Below are 15,541 nucleotides of genomic sequence, written 5' to 3' on the forward strand. Positions count from 1 at the left end.
AAAAGAAAAAGAAAAACCAGACTGTTTCTTTAAAAAAAAAAAAAAGAAAAAAGAAAATATACCAATAAAATCTGATTAAAAAAATAAGTGCATCCTCAGTATAACTAGTATTGCTGGGATGCATGGAAAGTCTTTGGGCAATTGGCCAGTCCCTACTTGCTGCCACATGAAATCTCTGGCAATAATGAGTTCTGAATGTATATCAATATATCTATGTGAGGAATTCTTCCTGAGGCACAGCAGAAGCAGTAATATGCACCCCCCCCCTCCTTTTTTTCTTTTTTATTGGTTCTCGGGGTTGAACCCAAGGCCTTGTACATGCTAGGCAAGCAAGGATCCTACCATTGACCTATATGCTTAGTCCATACATTTAAGAAATCAAGACACAGCTAAGGATATAGCTCAGCAGCACAGCGCCTGCCTGACAAAGCACAAGGTTCTGAGTATGATTTCCAGTACCAAAAAACAAAACAAAACAAAGCAAAACAAACTTTATTGAGATATAATTCACATCTCACATAATTTTCTTTGCTTAATCTTGCAGGACAATGGCATCTCGTGCTAAAGTGATGGCTGATTGGGTCTCAGAGGGAGGGGTGCTGCTGATGGGGTACGAAATGTACAGACTTCTCACTTTGAAGAAATCCTTTGCTACAGGTAGACCTAAGAAAACCAAGAAACGCTCTCACCCAGTCATCATTGATCTGGATGAGGAAGATCGACAACAGGAGTTTCGGAGAGGTGGGCAACCTATTCTGGAAATACTTACGGGGCATTTCGGGGAAAAAAAAAAGAGTATCTGCTAATGCCACTAATCATATATGAAGTGCATTATTGATTTGAATTGTTATGAACCAGAAATCCTGGTCTCTAACGTGGATGGGATGAGTTCTAGTACCAATCTTGAGGGGAGTCTGTTCCTCTTTCTCTCACAGAACAGGGGAGAGTATGCCATTTATACTTTCTAGAGATGTTTTGAGAGTGCATATTTATAAAGTTTAATTCACTTATATAAAGACAGAAAAGTAGTAATGTTTGTTAATTTATAAAATTGCTTTTAGTGAAAACCATTCTACTCATAGTTTTATCACTACCCACCCATCCTCTCCCACCTCCACCCAAGAGGCCTTTGCCCCTTTGAGGAAGAACGTTTTAAGGGTTGAAAAATCATTTATTTTATAGGTCTCTTTGTGAGATTGCTTGTTCTGGGTTTGCTTCTATGGTAGGTCTGGTATAAAATTGCCGTTTAGCAATGACTAATGAATAACTGCAGGAAGACCTTGTCCTCTAGCTAGCTCCTACCAGGCAGCCCTCAGAAGGAGCCAGGACAAAGCAAGGAAAGGATAGGGAGTGCTTATTGCAAAGGTCAGTGGCCAGGTTAGTGTAGGAGCTTGGATGGCTGGCTCCCTTTCACCAATGGGGGCTGACTCTTGCTTTCCTACTTCCTTCATTTCTTCTGTCTCCTCCAGGGTGCTCCCCTACTTCTCATATTATTGACTAAGAACAGGCCCTCTTACCCTCTGACTCCGGATCCTCTTCCCTCCCTAGAGTTTGAGAAGGCCTTATGCCGCCCTGGTCCTGATGTGGTAATCTGTGACGAGGGACACCGCATCAAAAATTGCCAGGCCAGCACCTCCCAGGCTCTGAAGAACATACGCTCTCGCCGCCGGGTGGTGCTGACCGGGTACCCCCTGCAGAACAACCTCATCGAGTACTGGTGCATGGTGGATTTTGTGCGCCCAGACTTTCTGGGCACTCGGCAAGAGTTCAGCAACATGTTTGAGCGCCCTATCCTGAATGGGCAGTGCATTGACAGCACACCTCAGGACGTCCGCCTCATGCGGTATCGGAGCCATGTCCTGCACAGCCTCTTGGAGGGGTTTGTGCAGAGGTGAGTCAGGCTCAGGGCCCATTTTCTGAGTCCTCACAAGTGCTGTGAGCATGCCAAGGCCATTATGAAGGGGAGATATTATAGTAAGATGGCCCCTTCTTAGTGGGCTGTAGTAAAATTTCCCTTTGTGAAAATAGCTAGCAGGTGATGGATATCTACTGTTTCTAGAAGTGCTTTACTCAGAAGTTATCTTTAAAGTTACTAATGATACCTTGCTTTACTTGCTGAGCAAAGCAATAGAGCTGAGTTGGTTGAAGGAATAGAAGTGGTGGTTCAGGCATTTGGCCTTATGTGTTTCAGCATCAGTAGCTATCACTCAGACTAGTGAAAAGCAGGTTCTCATTTTCCCTGGTTAAGTAGGCACATGTGGAAAAAATTCAGAGAGGCAGTCCTGAACTGGGTTAGAACCTGCAATTTCTTTAGTCCCTGCCACCCAGTCAGTCATGATTTGGGGTAAGTCCATATGTCTCCTTGCTTTAGTTTTCATCCTTAGATGAGTTTCTTCTCACAGTGCTAAACCACTCTCATTAGTGCAGAGCTTATTAAAATCTTTGAGAGGGAGGTGTGACAGGAGTGCAAGGCCCTGTTTTTATCCCTGTTGACTTCTCCTGATCACTGCTGATCTCCTTCCCTCTGTAGGAGAGGCCACACTGTGCTCAAGATTCATCTCCCTGCCAAGGAAGAGAATGTGATCCTGGTGCGGCTCTCTAAGATCCAGAGAGATTTGTACACACAGTTTATGGACCGCTTTCGAGACTGTGGTAGCAGTGGCTGGCTGGGGCTGAACCCTCTCAAGGCTTTCTGTGTGTGCTGCAAGGTGTGTTGGGGTGTTAGGAAAGACTGGAATGGGAATAGGGGTGCACATGATCACCAAGGATTTTTTTTTTCCTGTTGGGAGACCTGGATAAAGTCAGAGGAGCTACCTCAGTTCACTGCACTGGAGTCTCCTGGGGGCTGTACAGAAAGATGTGCTGTTGTGTGCCATACAAGTCCAGGGGCTGCCACTCAGAAGGCAGTGTAATGCCTTCTGCTGTAGTGCAATTCAGCCACACAACTTGTTATACCAGACTTTAGAAACCACTTTTTCTTACAGATTTTTTTTTTTTTAAAACTTGGAAAAGGGGAATTTTGGAGGAATATTATGGTGGCAGAGTTTTTGACTGCTAGTGTAATCAGTTTTCAAGAAATATATAACTTAGATGAGTTGTTAGGGGTATTCCTCTGTTATGTTAATGTGATCAAGCTGAAATCCTCTCATCCTATTATTGAGGGACCTGGTTCTTTGATTTAGTATCTCTGATTACACTCCTAGCAAATTTGATAGCTGTTATTCTTGATTGACCATTACTTTAGTAAGTCATTGTCTGAGGATAGGTGGACTTTGAAAATATTTCTTTTGTAGCCATAGTCCTACGTTAGAGCTGGGAAACTAGAGTAAAAGTGGTTTGTGACAGTGCTTTAGAACTAGTACATCTTTCCTTCCTTCCCTTCCCAGGAACTCTTAGCTCTTGCCAGGAATAGTCCCTGAAATGACATCTGATCAGTTATCTATATATCAGATAGTTTTTTTCACAGGGAGAAGTTAGTCTCCATGAAGTAAAAACAAAACATTATTTGGATAAGAGCACAAGGGTTATTAAAAAAAGAGGGCAAAGCTTGTGATGTAACTTTTTGATTATATACCAGACACACTCATGGTACCACCTGGTAATTTCACTTTCTTGTGTCATGGTCATCAGAGATAATAGTGAGATTTAATATGCTGGCTCTTTTGGAATGATTGGGGACACATTAATTTTTGGTATGATATCATGTTCTATGGAAGGTGTGTGTTTGAACAAGTGCCTGTTTCTAGACTTCCGAGGACAATCTTGGAGCGTTGTGTCCTGTAGCCTGTCTCCCTTTCCTTTAATCTCAGATCTGGAATCATCCTGATGTATTGTATGAAGCCCTTCAGAAGGAGAGCCTGGCCAATGAGCAAGACCTCGATGTGGAAGAGCTTGGCTCATCAGGGACCAGTGTCCGCTGCCCACCCCAGGGAACAAAAGTTAAAGGCGAGGATAGCACTATAGTTTCCTCAGTGGGAGAGGCCACCAATAGCAAGTTCCTACAAGGAGTTGGCTTCAACCCGTTCCAGGAGCGAGGCAACAACATTGTTACATATGAATGGGTGAGTCAAGCAGATCCTTTAGTAGCAATAAACTACTTTTGAAAAAGGATGGTGCATGCCCCATCTGGGGAGAGACAGGAGAGCACGTGTACTGTACTGCCAAGGTCTATAGGAAACTATCAAGGTGGCCAGTAGGCCACTGCCTGCAAGAGAGAGAATTTTATTTCTAGTCACCTGGATTTACTCCTGCTTTAAGCTACCTTATTTCTCTTTTGTAGGCTAAGGACATTTTGACTAACTACCAAACTGGAGTCTTGGAGAACTCTCCCAAGATGGTACTGCTTTTCCACCTGATTGAGGAAAGTGTGAAGCTTGGGGACAAAATCCTTGTGTTCAGGTAGGAAGAGAAATTGTAAGTTGAGGCTGTGTCTTTGGTAAGGACTAAGAGGGCCCCTAAAGAGTAAGGGCAGTTTGGCTCACATTAGCCCCCTTTCTCTCTCCCTCTTCCTCCTCACTCTTCCCTCCTTCCCTTCCTCTGCCCTCCTTCTCTCCTCTCTTCCTATCTCCCTCCTTCCCTATCTCCAAGCTTCTTTCTTTATGCAGTACAGTTTCTACACGGTACAATTTAGAACCCGAGACTGACATTGGGGTTCACAGTCTAATCCTTCAAACTGTGACCCAGACCAAACTTGGCCACTGGCCTGTTTTTTTCAGCTTGAGAGCTACAGATACTTTTTACATTTTTAAAGGGTTGTAAAAAAAAAAAAAAAAAAGCTCAAAGAATGTGCAACAGAGAGCACATATGGTCTACAAAGCCTAAAGTGTTTGCTGTTTGGCCCTTTACAGTAAAACATTTTCAGACCCCCTAGTCTAATTTGCTTCCATCCCTCCGTAACGCTTTCTTTCTTTTTCTTTTTTTTCTTTTTTGTGGTTCTGGTGATTGAACTCATCCATAACCCTTTTTAAAGCTTTGTATGTAAGGCCAAGTGAGTGATGTGATTTGGTCTACAGTCACATTTTTGGTCTGGCTGGAGCTTTGGCTTTCAAGGTCCAACTCCTCAGGAAAACAGACATAAAATAGATGGTTTCTCCATTCTGTCGAGGTTTTTTCCCCAAAGAAAGCCAAATAATCGGGCTTCTATATGTGACATACTTTGAAAATGCAGCATTGATTTGGGGGATTGGCTTTCTGCTTTGGAATCAGCCAAGTGTTTCTATCACCCTAGGAGTTACTGCATCTCCCAGTCAGATTTAATGTGTATTTGTATGGTGTTAGTTTGTAATGTTGAATGCTTATTTGAACATTGAACTAATCCTCAGCATTTTTCAGTGGAGAAAGTAAGGAATGGAGAAATTATATCTTCAATAGGGTGATGGCAATAAGTATTGGATGATTCTGCCCCCAGTGTAAGTTAGAAGAATACTTATGATTGTTCTTGGTGGTTACCTCTCATGGGGAGTAGGTTTTGGGATCTCCTGCTGTCAGAATTTGCACTGATGTGGGCTTATTGTAGACTTTTTTTCTTTGCATTATCAGTGATTGAACTCAGGACCGTGCGCTTACCAGACAGGTGCTTATGCCACTGAGCTATATCCCTGGCCCTTTGTGTGGGGCTGTTGGGAACAAGGTTTCCTTTGGTCTGGGTGCCATCTGAATCACATGTTTTCCCTTTCAGCCAGAGCCTTTCCACCTTAGCTCTCATTGAGGAGTTCCTGGGGAAACGAGAAGTTCCCTGTCTGCCTGGTGTAGAGGGGCAAGGAGCACAGAAGTGGGTTCGAAATGTCAGCTACTTCCGTGAGTTCATTGCTGCTTTGTTCTTGGGGCCTTGGCAAGATCTGCTTAATGGTTTCCTTTTCTTCTTCCCCATTTTCTCTTTTCATACTATACTCTCCATCAAGTGTGCAGAAAAATATATGCGTAGCCAAGGAGCAGGGAGATACTAAGAATGAGCTGTTATATGTGAGTCACTGTAGTATGAGCTTGGGAGCTTGGGAGAGATGGGGAGAGTAGAGGAGAAAGCATAGGTTTTGTCTTCATTTGAGATACACAAACTCAGGGGGAAATGCTAAGTGACACCAGGACTTGGATGGAAGGAAAAAGTGTGGGTGTGTAAAAAGAATTAAGATGTGTTATGTATGTGTATCAACTCTCCATGCTGAATGTAGTAATTAGGTACTACAAATGTATTAATAAAAAATTTTAAATGCTAAGCAGTTTAGGCAATTGGAGTATCCAGACTGGACTTTTAAGGCAGAATGATAGAAAAGAATTTTGGAAAAGATAGGGAGCATTTGAACATATAAAGCTTTCATGGCCTGAAGATCATCACAGAAGTTTCAAGGGAGCATAAGCCTAAATTATGCTTTGTTTGTTGGTGAGATAATACCTCAGGATGATGAAAGTTGTGAGCATGTGCCTGTGGGGTGCATGTGTGTGAAAGTCTCAACTTTCAAAAAGGGTATAAACCATAGATACTCAAACACAAATAGAGCTACAGTTTATCTGTAGTGTAGAAATGTCATGGAACACATGCTCCTTAGAGGAATAGTAATGGAAAAAAAAAGCTGAGAAATACTGACCTCAGCTCCGACATTCAGGCCAAACTTTAGTAATAGGGGATGTCTGTGTATTATATATGTTTAGTGGCATCCCTTGTTTCTACTCACTAGATTATCAGTAGCATCTTTTTTTTTAAGACAGAGGCTTGCTATAATAATTTGGGCTGGCCTTGAACTTACTGTGTAGCCCAGACTGCCCTTGAGCTTGCAGCTGTCCTCCTGCCCCAGCCTCCCACGTGCTCAAACTACGTGCATGCACCACCATGCCTGGCTAGCATCTTCACTTTTGACAACCAAAAAGTTCTAGCTATTGCTAAATATCCTTAGGGAAGTGGAAAAGTGGGATAAAATCACCTTTTTGTGAATTTCTGGCCTAAAGAAAGAATTTGAGTAATGGAGGATTAGGGGGAGGTGAGGCAAGCACTATCATGGAGTCTGGCTTGGAGTTTATTTTTACTGTGAGGCTTGCTCCATGAGTCAGTGGTGAGCTGTTTCAAAATTGGGAGAACTCAGGTTGGAAAGGTAGGTTGGGGTCCTGCTTGAGAACCCTAATGCCAGGAATTTGAACTGTTGTTGCTAGTGATTCAGTTCTCCATCTGATTTCAAACCCTATGCTTTTGCCCTTTACTTTATCTCATGTGACAAATGTCCTTCCTCTCTTACTTATGCTGCTTCTTAACTGAAGGTAATATTTTTTTTCTCTTCCTTTTGCGTTCCTCTTCTTTCATTATTGTATCCTATTCCACTGGTCCAAGTCCATTTATTTTAAGTTTCCTTTAGTTCTTAGTCTCAGGAACTTGTTAAAAATGCATATTAAAAATGCATATATGTAGTAGAGGAACAGTATTCATCTCAAAACACTTAATCTTGCCATTCACCAAGACCCACAGTGCTGAGGCAGAGGTGTTGAACCAGTATTTTCTCAGTTCCCTGAGTCTTGTGCACTCTTTAGTTTAGGACTATTTGCCTTGTGTACTCTTCAGTTCAGGAATTTCACCTGAGGAGAGATTTAGTTTATAATCCTTGTTGCATGTGAGAATCTCCTGAAAGTATTGTAACACTATAAATGTAGGTCCTGTGGTATGTTCAGGAGGAGGGATCTGAGAACTATGGGTTTTTTGTTTGTTGTTTATTTATTTAAACACATTTGCATGGTGATCTTGCTGAGTGCCCCTGTTTTTATCTATCCACTTCTCATGACTTTCCTTCTTTCCTAGGACTGGATGGTAGCACACCTGCCTTTGAGAGAGAGCGGCTCATTACTCAGTTCAATGACCCCAGCAACCGAAGCACCTGGCTGTTCCTTCTCTCCACAAGGTGGGCAGGGCTAAGGGCAGGGGACTTGTTTGAGCAGTTAACTCATCCAAATCTCGCAAGTGCTCTTTTTGGGTATGTGACTTGTTTTTGAGGTCAGAAAGAAGACCTTAAAAAACTGATAGCTAGCCATGGGTGGTGCACTTCTATAATTCCAGCACTCTGGAAAACTGAAACAAGAGGTTCACTGTGAGTTTGAGGCCAGCTTGAGCTATATAGTGAGTTCAAGGCCAGCCTATACTACATAACAAGGTCCTGTGTTTAAAAAAAAGAATGGTGGCAAACCCATGGCACATATGCTGCAGTGAGCTATTTGTTGTTATTGAAAGCTCTTGTAGTTCACCATCACTACTGTAAAAGGAAGTTGCATAGAACAGTCATAGTGTTATGAAATTCTTTGAGACTTTCATTTACAATGTTCATAGTTAGCTTTTCTCTCAGAACTGTTATGAGACTTAGACAATGTGATAAACATGAAAATGGAGTGAAAAGTGAAAAACGCAATTAACTTTAAAAAGCAGATGTCATTGTGTGTCCCAGAACAAGCACCTCAAGGCATTGCTGCCTTCTGGGATCAGAATTCCTTTGGCAGGGTATAAATTCATTCCTCTCAGTAAAAATACTAGATATGTCTGTGCACAGAAATTTTCCTTTACTAAGGGACATTACTCTGGGACCAAGATGTGGAGCACTTACTGCTACAGAGGGGTGTAGAGTTGTAGTCCCTGCTGTATTGTACTTCAGGGCACACTTTTTAGTGCTTGAAGAACACAGTATTTATCAGCAGGTGAGTAAAATACTTAGGTTTATTGTACTTAGGACAGAAAGAATGATGTTGGGGTAGGAGTACCACAGGGCAAGCTGATTAAAAACCTATCTTTAAGACTGAAGCCTCTTTAAATACTGAGCATCAATTTTACATGATTTAAAAGGTACCTTTGTATGTGAGACCAAGTTGTTTTTTTTTTAACTATCTAACAAGCCAGTTTTATCTACTAAGAAAAATCATTAATCATCTACCAACAGTGGTATAATTTTAGCAAAAATATGTCAAATTAATAAAAATTTATTGGAATGTGGCATTCGTTTGAATTTTTATATTATATTTTTATTTTGAATTTTATAGCATTTAAGTAGTTTATGATGTGTCATAGCTGTTCATGTTTTCAAATCTTTTATGCCCACTAATACATTTGTATACATTGAGATTATGTATTCAATCTCAGCACAATAAATGGCAGTACATACCAAAAAAAGACTGAAGTTGATTGTTGGCTTGTGTTTTAAAGGGCCGGATGCTTAGGTGTGAATTTGATTGGTGCCAACCGTGTGGTGGTCTTTGATGCTTCCTGGAACCCTTGCCATGATGCCCAGGCAGTATGTCGGGTGTACCGTTATGGCCAGAAAAAGCCCTGTTACATCTATCGCCTGGTGGCTGATTATACCCTGGAAAAGAAGATCTATGACCGTCAGATCTCCAAGCAGGGAATGTCAGGTGGGCCATCTTCTCGCTGTTGCAGAGGCACATCTCTATAGGGTGTCTTATAGCATCAGTGGTGGGAGGAAAAGCAGCCTGTGAGAACACAGGCTTTGAATCACAGAAAGCTAGTAGTCCTTTACATCTCCTCCTGATTCACTTCATTGCTTAAAAGCGGATTGACCTAAACTTGTTGAAAGTGGGTTTAATGATAAGAACTAAGGTTGTTACTCAGGTTTCTCTGCTATGATGTTTCTATTTCACATCACAAAACTGGCCATTGGGTTTCAGATGTGTAATGAGTTTTCATTGTTAGAAGCAGTTATGCCACTCTCAATCTCCTTTCTCTCAGCTTTGTAGTTATGTTTTTAGTCTTTGCCACATGCTGACTTTTGCTATATCTTCTCCCTTGTAGATCGGGTGGTAGATGATCTAAATCCAATGCTGAACTTCACTCGGAAGGAAGTGGAAAACCTACTGCACTTTGTTGAGAAGGAGCCAGCTCCGCAAGCATCCTTGAACATAAAAGGGATCAAGGAGTCAGTCCTGCAACTTGCCTGTCTGAAATACCCTCACCTCATCACCAAGGTAAGAATCTGGTGTAGGGGCTGGTGAGATGGCTCAGTGGTCTAAAGCACCTACTTAGAACAAGCTTAGCAAAGCACAGGGACCGCGGTTCAATCCCCCAGCACCACATGCCAGCCGGCCCGCCCCCTGGTGGGCTGAGCTGGCCACACACGCACACACACACACACACACACACACACATTAATAAATAAATAAATTTAAAAAAAAAAAAAAGAATCTGGTGTGCATGAAGTCCCTGGCATAACAGTTTGCCAAGGGAGATTTGAATAGCAATTGTGTTTCCATTCTATTAGCAGTGTTTCCTGCAGACAACTTGGGCTCAACTAGTTCTTTTCTTTGTCCCACATAGTCCCTCTTCCTGCCCCCAGCTACCTAACTGTCTGATCCTAGGAGTGCAAGCTTAGCCATGTGCAATAATTTGGCTATTGTATGTTTCTCTAGTAGAAATGGGGGTGGAGGGTCTTCTGAAAAGTAGTTTGTTATTCACTGTACTCTCTCAACCTTTTGATAGGGAAGACAGGCTTGGGTGTCAAAAGGTGATACTAGGTTAGGGTTGGGAATATTGCTCTTGACAAAAGACAGTAGACTGCCTGGGTGTCTGTAAGCAGGCTCTTTACTGGTACTGGAGACAGCTGGCCTCTTGGCTTCAAAGTAAGTTTCATTGTACATCAGTCATGCTGGCACACAGATTGGTAATTAAATCCACATCCCTGTGTGTCCCCAGGAGCCTTTTGAGCATGAATCATTGCTCCTCAACCGAAAGGATCATAAGCTGACCAAGGCTGAGAAAAAAGCAGCAAAGAAAAGCTACGAGGAAGACAAACGCACATCAGTCCCCTATACTCGCCCATCATATGCGCAGTATTACCCTGCCAGTGACCAGAGCCTGACCAGCATCCCTGCCTTCAGTCAGAGGAACTGGTAAGTTGCTGAAAAGTGAGGATATGTTGTGGAGTTGTGTCCAACACCTTTCAGCTGTTTCTTTTTTAATCAACCTGCTGATTAGCTGTTGTGAAGGGCAGGTTCTGCTCTAGGATCAGTTGTCTAAATAATTCAGCAGCCCTAATTGATTCTAGTTTCGTCTGCCCTGGCTAGAAGAGTGAACGGCTGACTTTGTCACTTAGGAGAGCCTTTCTGGATTTCTGAGTAGTGGGGAGAGTGTAGTTTCCTCAAACATGGAGGCCCAACCCTTTCACACAGTTGTATTGTACCCCTGGTACTCTGTCCTCAGGCTCAAGGAGCAGTGAAGTTCAAGGTGAAAGCTGTATTCTTTCTGGGCCTTGGATTGCAGCCAGTAAATTCTGCTTGCTTTCTCTTGAATACAGTTTCTGGAGCATTTGAAAATATGACTAGGATGGATGTGCAGCAGAAAGGAAGGCACTTTTTGGGATGTTACCAACCTGGTATTTGTCATTTTTTCCTTCATTTCAAGACAGAGTACCTCACAGTCCTCACTCTCCCACTTAATAACCAGATTTGCTGTTTGAGTAGGTTTAGATTTTTTAATTTTCTAATTTTTTGAACTAAAGATAATTATTTTATTTAGGGGAAAAGATTTTAAAGCATTTTTCTATTTAAGAACCTAATATCTTAAAAAAAAAAAAAAAAAAAAACAAAAAACTTAGCAAATGACAAAAGGGAAACCACATAAGATTTTCTATGTAAAACTGAATTTTTGTGCTAGGGATTGAACTCAGGACCTAGATGATGTCAGGCAGGTGCTCTCTCACTGAGCCATGCCCCTAGGTGAAATTTGTTATTTTTTTTATGTAGCAAAATGAATATACTTTCAAGTAGAAAATTACTCTCTTTTAAAAAGTCTTTATTTTTATTATTTATGTATTTGATACAAGGTCTCACTGTGCAGCTCAGACTCACAGTGATCCTCCTGTTTTTAGCCTCCCCAGTGCTGGGATTACAGGCATGTGCCACCACAGCCAGACTTGGTGGCTGGCTCAGTGTGCCCAAGGGTGGGGCCTGTGCATCATGTGGTGCTGGGGATCAAACTCCAGTCCCTGTGCTTGCCTAAGCAGGCACTTAGTCCACTGAGCTATCTTGCAGGCCATTTTAAAAATCTTTAGACTTATTTCTATGACATTTTCCAAGATAATATTGTCTGGGAATGTTTTCTTCTCTGTGCTTTTCCCCCTTTGTCCTAGGCTTTTCTGTGTTACAGCAGGAGAAAAGGAGGGAGGGCAGTGAGGGAGAAGGGAGATCTCAAGTTGGAATAGAGCATCTCTCAAGATCACCAAACACCTTGCTTCATCTGAAGAACCTTTCTACCTTTTTGTGTCCTTGTATTTTTCGTTCCTTTTGAGAAACTAATTTCTGATGTACTTAGCCCATGTTCTAGAGGAGCAGGTGGCTTCTTACATCTCCAGAAAGGTGTTCTCATTCTATTGCTGTCTAACTCTGCTTTCCTCTGAGAGGCTGTATGTAACTTTTGACCTCTGTCACTGCTATTCTGTTTCCTCCTGTTTCTAGTTTCCTTTTGCATTGCCCAGATGTTTCTCTCAGAGTGTACAGTGGATTATCTGGAGAGGCTCCACAGCCTTTGGAGAGAAGCAAGAGCTGAAGGGTGTTTATCTTCTCTTCCAGGCAGCCAACACTGAAGGGTGATGAAAAGCCTGTGGCCAGTGTTCGTCCTGTACAGTCCACCCCCATCCCCATGATGCCACGGCATGTCCCACTTGGGGGCACTGTAAGCTCTGCCTCCACCACAAATCCATCCATGAACTTCCCAATCAACTACTTGCAACGAGCAGGAGTCCTTGTCCAGAAGGTGGTCACCACAACAGGTCAGGAACTCCTGGGTTTTGTTTCATGGCTATTTTCCCTTTTAAAATGATCTTATCAATCAGAAAGTCTTTACTAAACATACATAAAGACCACACACCTTATATCCTGCACCTTATTATACATGGTCCTGTAGATAAAAATGGAGACTATAACAATCTTCAATCTTGAAGAGTTTGTGTTTTGATGAAATATCTTAAAAATAATACCACAGAACTGGGTTTTCTTGAGTATGGTGAGTCGAGTGCTCTGAATACTGTAGGGATTGTGGAAGTGTCACTACAACACAGTAGGTAGTCTCAGAAGTTTACATAGAGGTATCAATGTGTTGAGCCCTGCCCGACTGCAGGGTCAGCTATGTATCAAAGACAGCCATCAGCCTTCCTGTGTAATTAGAAGATTGCCATTGTTACTTGCTTTTTTGTTTGTGTATTTGATGTAGATTAGTGTTGGATGGTCAGGAGAGGTGGGCAGTTCTGTCTGTCCCTGGAAGTGAGGTTTCTGTTCTCTATCTTGTTATTTTCAAATATTTGTAATATATGCATTTAATGGAAATATCTTAGTTGATTTTTCTGATAATGAAAACAATACATATCCACTATAAAAAATTTGAAACAAGTAAAAAGCATCTTTTGCCATCATCATTGTCTAGCAGTCTGTTTGATTGTTTTTTTGAGACAGGGTCTATGTAGTTCAGGCTGGCCTTGTCACTGTGTATTCCAGGATGGCCTTAAACTCCTGATGATCCTCCTGCCTCATCCCCGAGTGCTGAAATTACATATGTGTGCCACCATGCCCAGCTTCCAGCAGGAAAGGATGAAGCCACTTTTGGAATCTAAAATGATGTGGAACAGATTCATGCAAATAATTTAGGGAGAAGGAAAAAACTTATCTAGAACTAAAATTTCTCCAAATCAAAACCTGTATGAATTTATAATTAACACATTCCCACCAGCTTGAAACACCAGCAGTAATATGCATGATTATCCTGTTGGGCAGCTTGACCACGGGTCATACAAATGGATCTAATTGCTTTTATTAGTCTTTTTACTAATAAAATTAATAAAAAGTCTATAAATGACCAAATCTAGTTAGTTGCTTAAATTTATATATAATTTGAATAATTATATACTGTTCAAATATAAATTAATACTATTCATTCCAATTAAAATTATTACAATGATCAAATTCATTAAAATAAAAGGAATTTATTTGTATTTGTGAACTTTAAAACATTTCATACATAAAAGAAGCTGATTTGTACAAATTGTATAAAATGTTAAGTGTGTGCTCTTTTTTGTTGTCACACTGACACCTCTTTTTTTCCATATAATTTTGGTAACATTCTTTAATATTGCTTGCAAGCATTTTTTTTTTTTTTTTTTTTTGTTCCAGGGATCAAACTCAGGACCTTGCACTTGCCAGGCTGGTGCTTAGGCCACTGAGCTATCTCCCTGGCCCTAATTGCATGCATTTCTTGTTGATCCTGAATAAGTGCCTATAAAGTCAATGTTTTATTAAGTAGTTGTGCCTGTGGCATTTCTTCACAGGTTAATAGTTCATCAATAATTAATTCTCAGGCCAAGGATATTGTTCAGCAGCACGGGTCTGCCTGATAAGCACAAGGTCTTGAGTTCAATTCCTGGTTTTTTTTTTTTGTTTGTTTGTTTTTTAAATCCCTAAATTTTAATGTGGATATCATATAAGTAGGCCATTCTTGGTGTATAAAATATGCATGCACAAATGCTGTACCTCAAATTAGCTGTATTACAATTTTTTATACCATTTTAATGTTTTCCTTAAGGAGCTGTAATTTGATGGCACCTGGTCTGCTAAATCAACACCTTTCTTTGCATTATCGTAATTAAAGACAAGATCAGATTTCAGGTTGCCAGGTTTTCCTTCAATCAGAGTATATGTGTAAGTTTTACAAAAAGTTGTTAACATGTAAACATTTCTTTTATGAGTCTGTTGAACAAATTTCACACAGAACAATTTTCAAAGTTTATGATTTTGCTGCATTTTTGCTTTGTCTTTGCTTATATTAGTAAAAGTTTGATTTGACTGTAAAAGTACGTTTCTTTTTTGTAAAAGTTCTTGTACTAGGGATATACTGAAATAATAATTATATATATAATGTGTGATGTTCAAATAATAAGCTGTTTCTTAATTTCCAAATGTTATAGGAATGCCTGTGCATCATAGGGTTTGTATTTTTTCCAACATAGACATGTAAATCATAGGCATAACCATTAGGCAAATGTAATGTATGTAATTCTACCCTGTATTTGTGCTGTTTTCCTTTGATGTGTTCGTGAAAACATGGGTGTCCTCATCAAAGAATCATACTTTTGTTTGTCATCACCACATTTTTTCATGTTTTACTGTATTCTTGAATATATTAATATTTTTTCATGCTTTTAAAAACGTATTCAAGAAATCTTTAGTTCTGCATGTGATATTGTCAGAGAAACGCGAACAGTTCAAAATAGCCAAAACCTTATTGCATTGGATGACATTCTTTGTGTGTTTGTTGGCATACATATTATTTTAACACCAATGCAATCTAATGTCTGGTAATGGTACTATCCCCATAATTAATAAGTGCCTATAAAAGTTTTCTTTTTTTAAATTTTTTTTTCGGAACTGGGGATTGAACTCAGGGCCTTGCGCTTGCCAGGCTAGTGCTTATTCTACTGAGCTAACTCCCTAGTCCCAAAAGTTTTCATCACACTAGTTGTAATGTTCTCAGCATTGCTGATGTTTCTCCTTTTTGCCCTAAGGCCACATTGTATGGCATATCTAT

The 15,541-nt window shown here is 40.7% G+C and overlaps 1 protein-coding gene across 3 annotated transcripts in view; it reads left to right on the forward strand.

Moving 5' to 3' along the window:
- The window catches only part of Rad54l2 (RAD54 like 2), a 110,391-nt gene that overhangs the window by 85,974 nt on the left and 8,876 nt on the right, over nt 1-15,541 (forward strand). For all 3 annotated transcript variants that reach the window (XM_004625149.3, XM_023706338.1, XM_023706336.1), the window contains 11 exons: nt 545-741; nt 1,549-1,891; nt 2,531-2,708; nt 3,810-4,061; nt 4,280-4,398; nt 5,678-5,796; nt 7,778-7,877; nt 9,164-9,369; nt 9,767-9,939; nt 10,664-10,860; nt 12,538-12,737. In XM_004625149.3, coding sequence (XP_004625206.1) covers nt 545-741; nt 1,549-1,891; nt 2,531-2,708; nt 3,810-4,061; nt 4,280-4,398; nt 5,678-5,796; nt 7,778-7,877; nt 9,164-9,369; nt 9,767-9,939; nt 10,664-10,860; nt 12,538-12,737 — 2,084 coding nt within the window. The remainder of the gene's footprint in view (nt 1-544; nt 742-1,548; nt 1,892-2,530; nt 2,709-3,809; nt 4,062-4,279; nt 4,399-5,677; nt 5,797-7,777; nt 7,878-9,163; nt 9,370-9,766; nt 9,940-10,663; nt 10,861-12,537; nt 12,738-15,541) is intronic.

This window comes from Octodon degus, unplaced genomic scaffold, assembly GCF_000260255.1.
Source record: "Octodon degus isolate 3935 unplaced genomic scaffold, OctDeg1.0 scaffold00008, whole genome shotgun sequence".
Classification (NCBI taxonomy): domain Eukaryota; kingdom Metazoa; phylum Chordata; class Mammalia; order Rodentia; family Octodontidae; genus Octodon; species Octodon degus.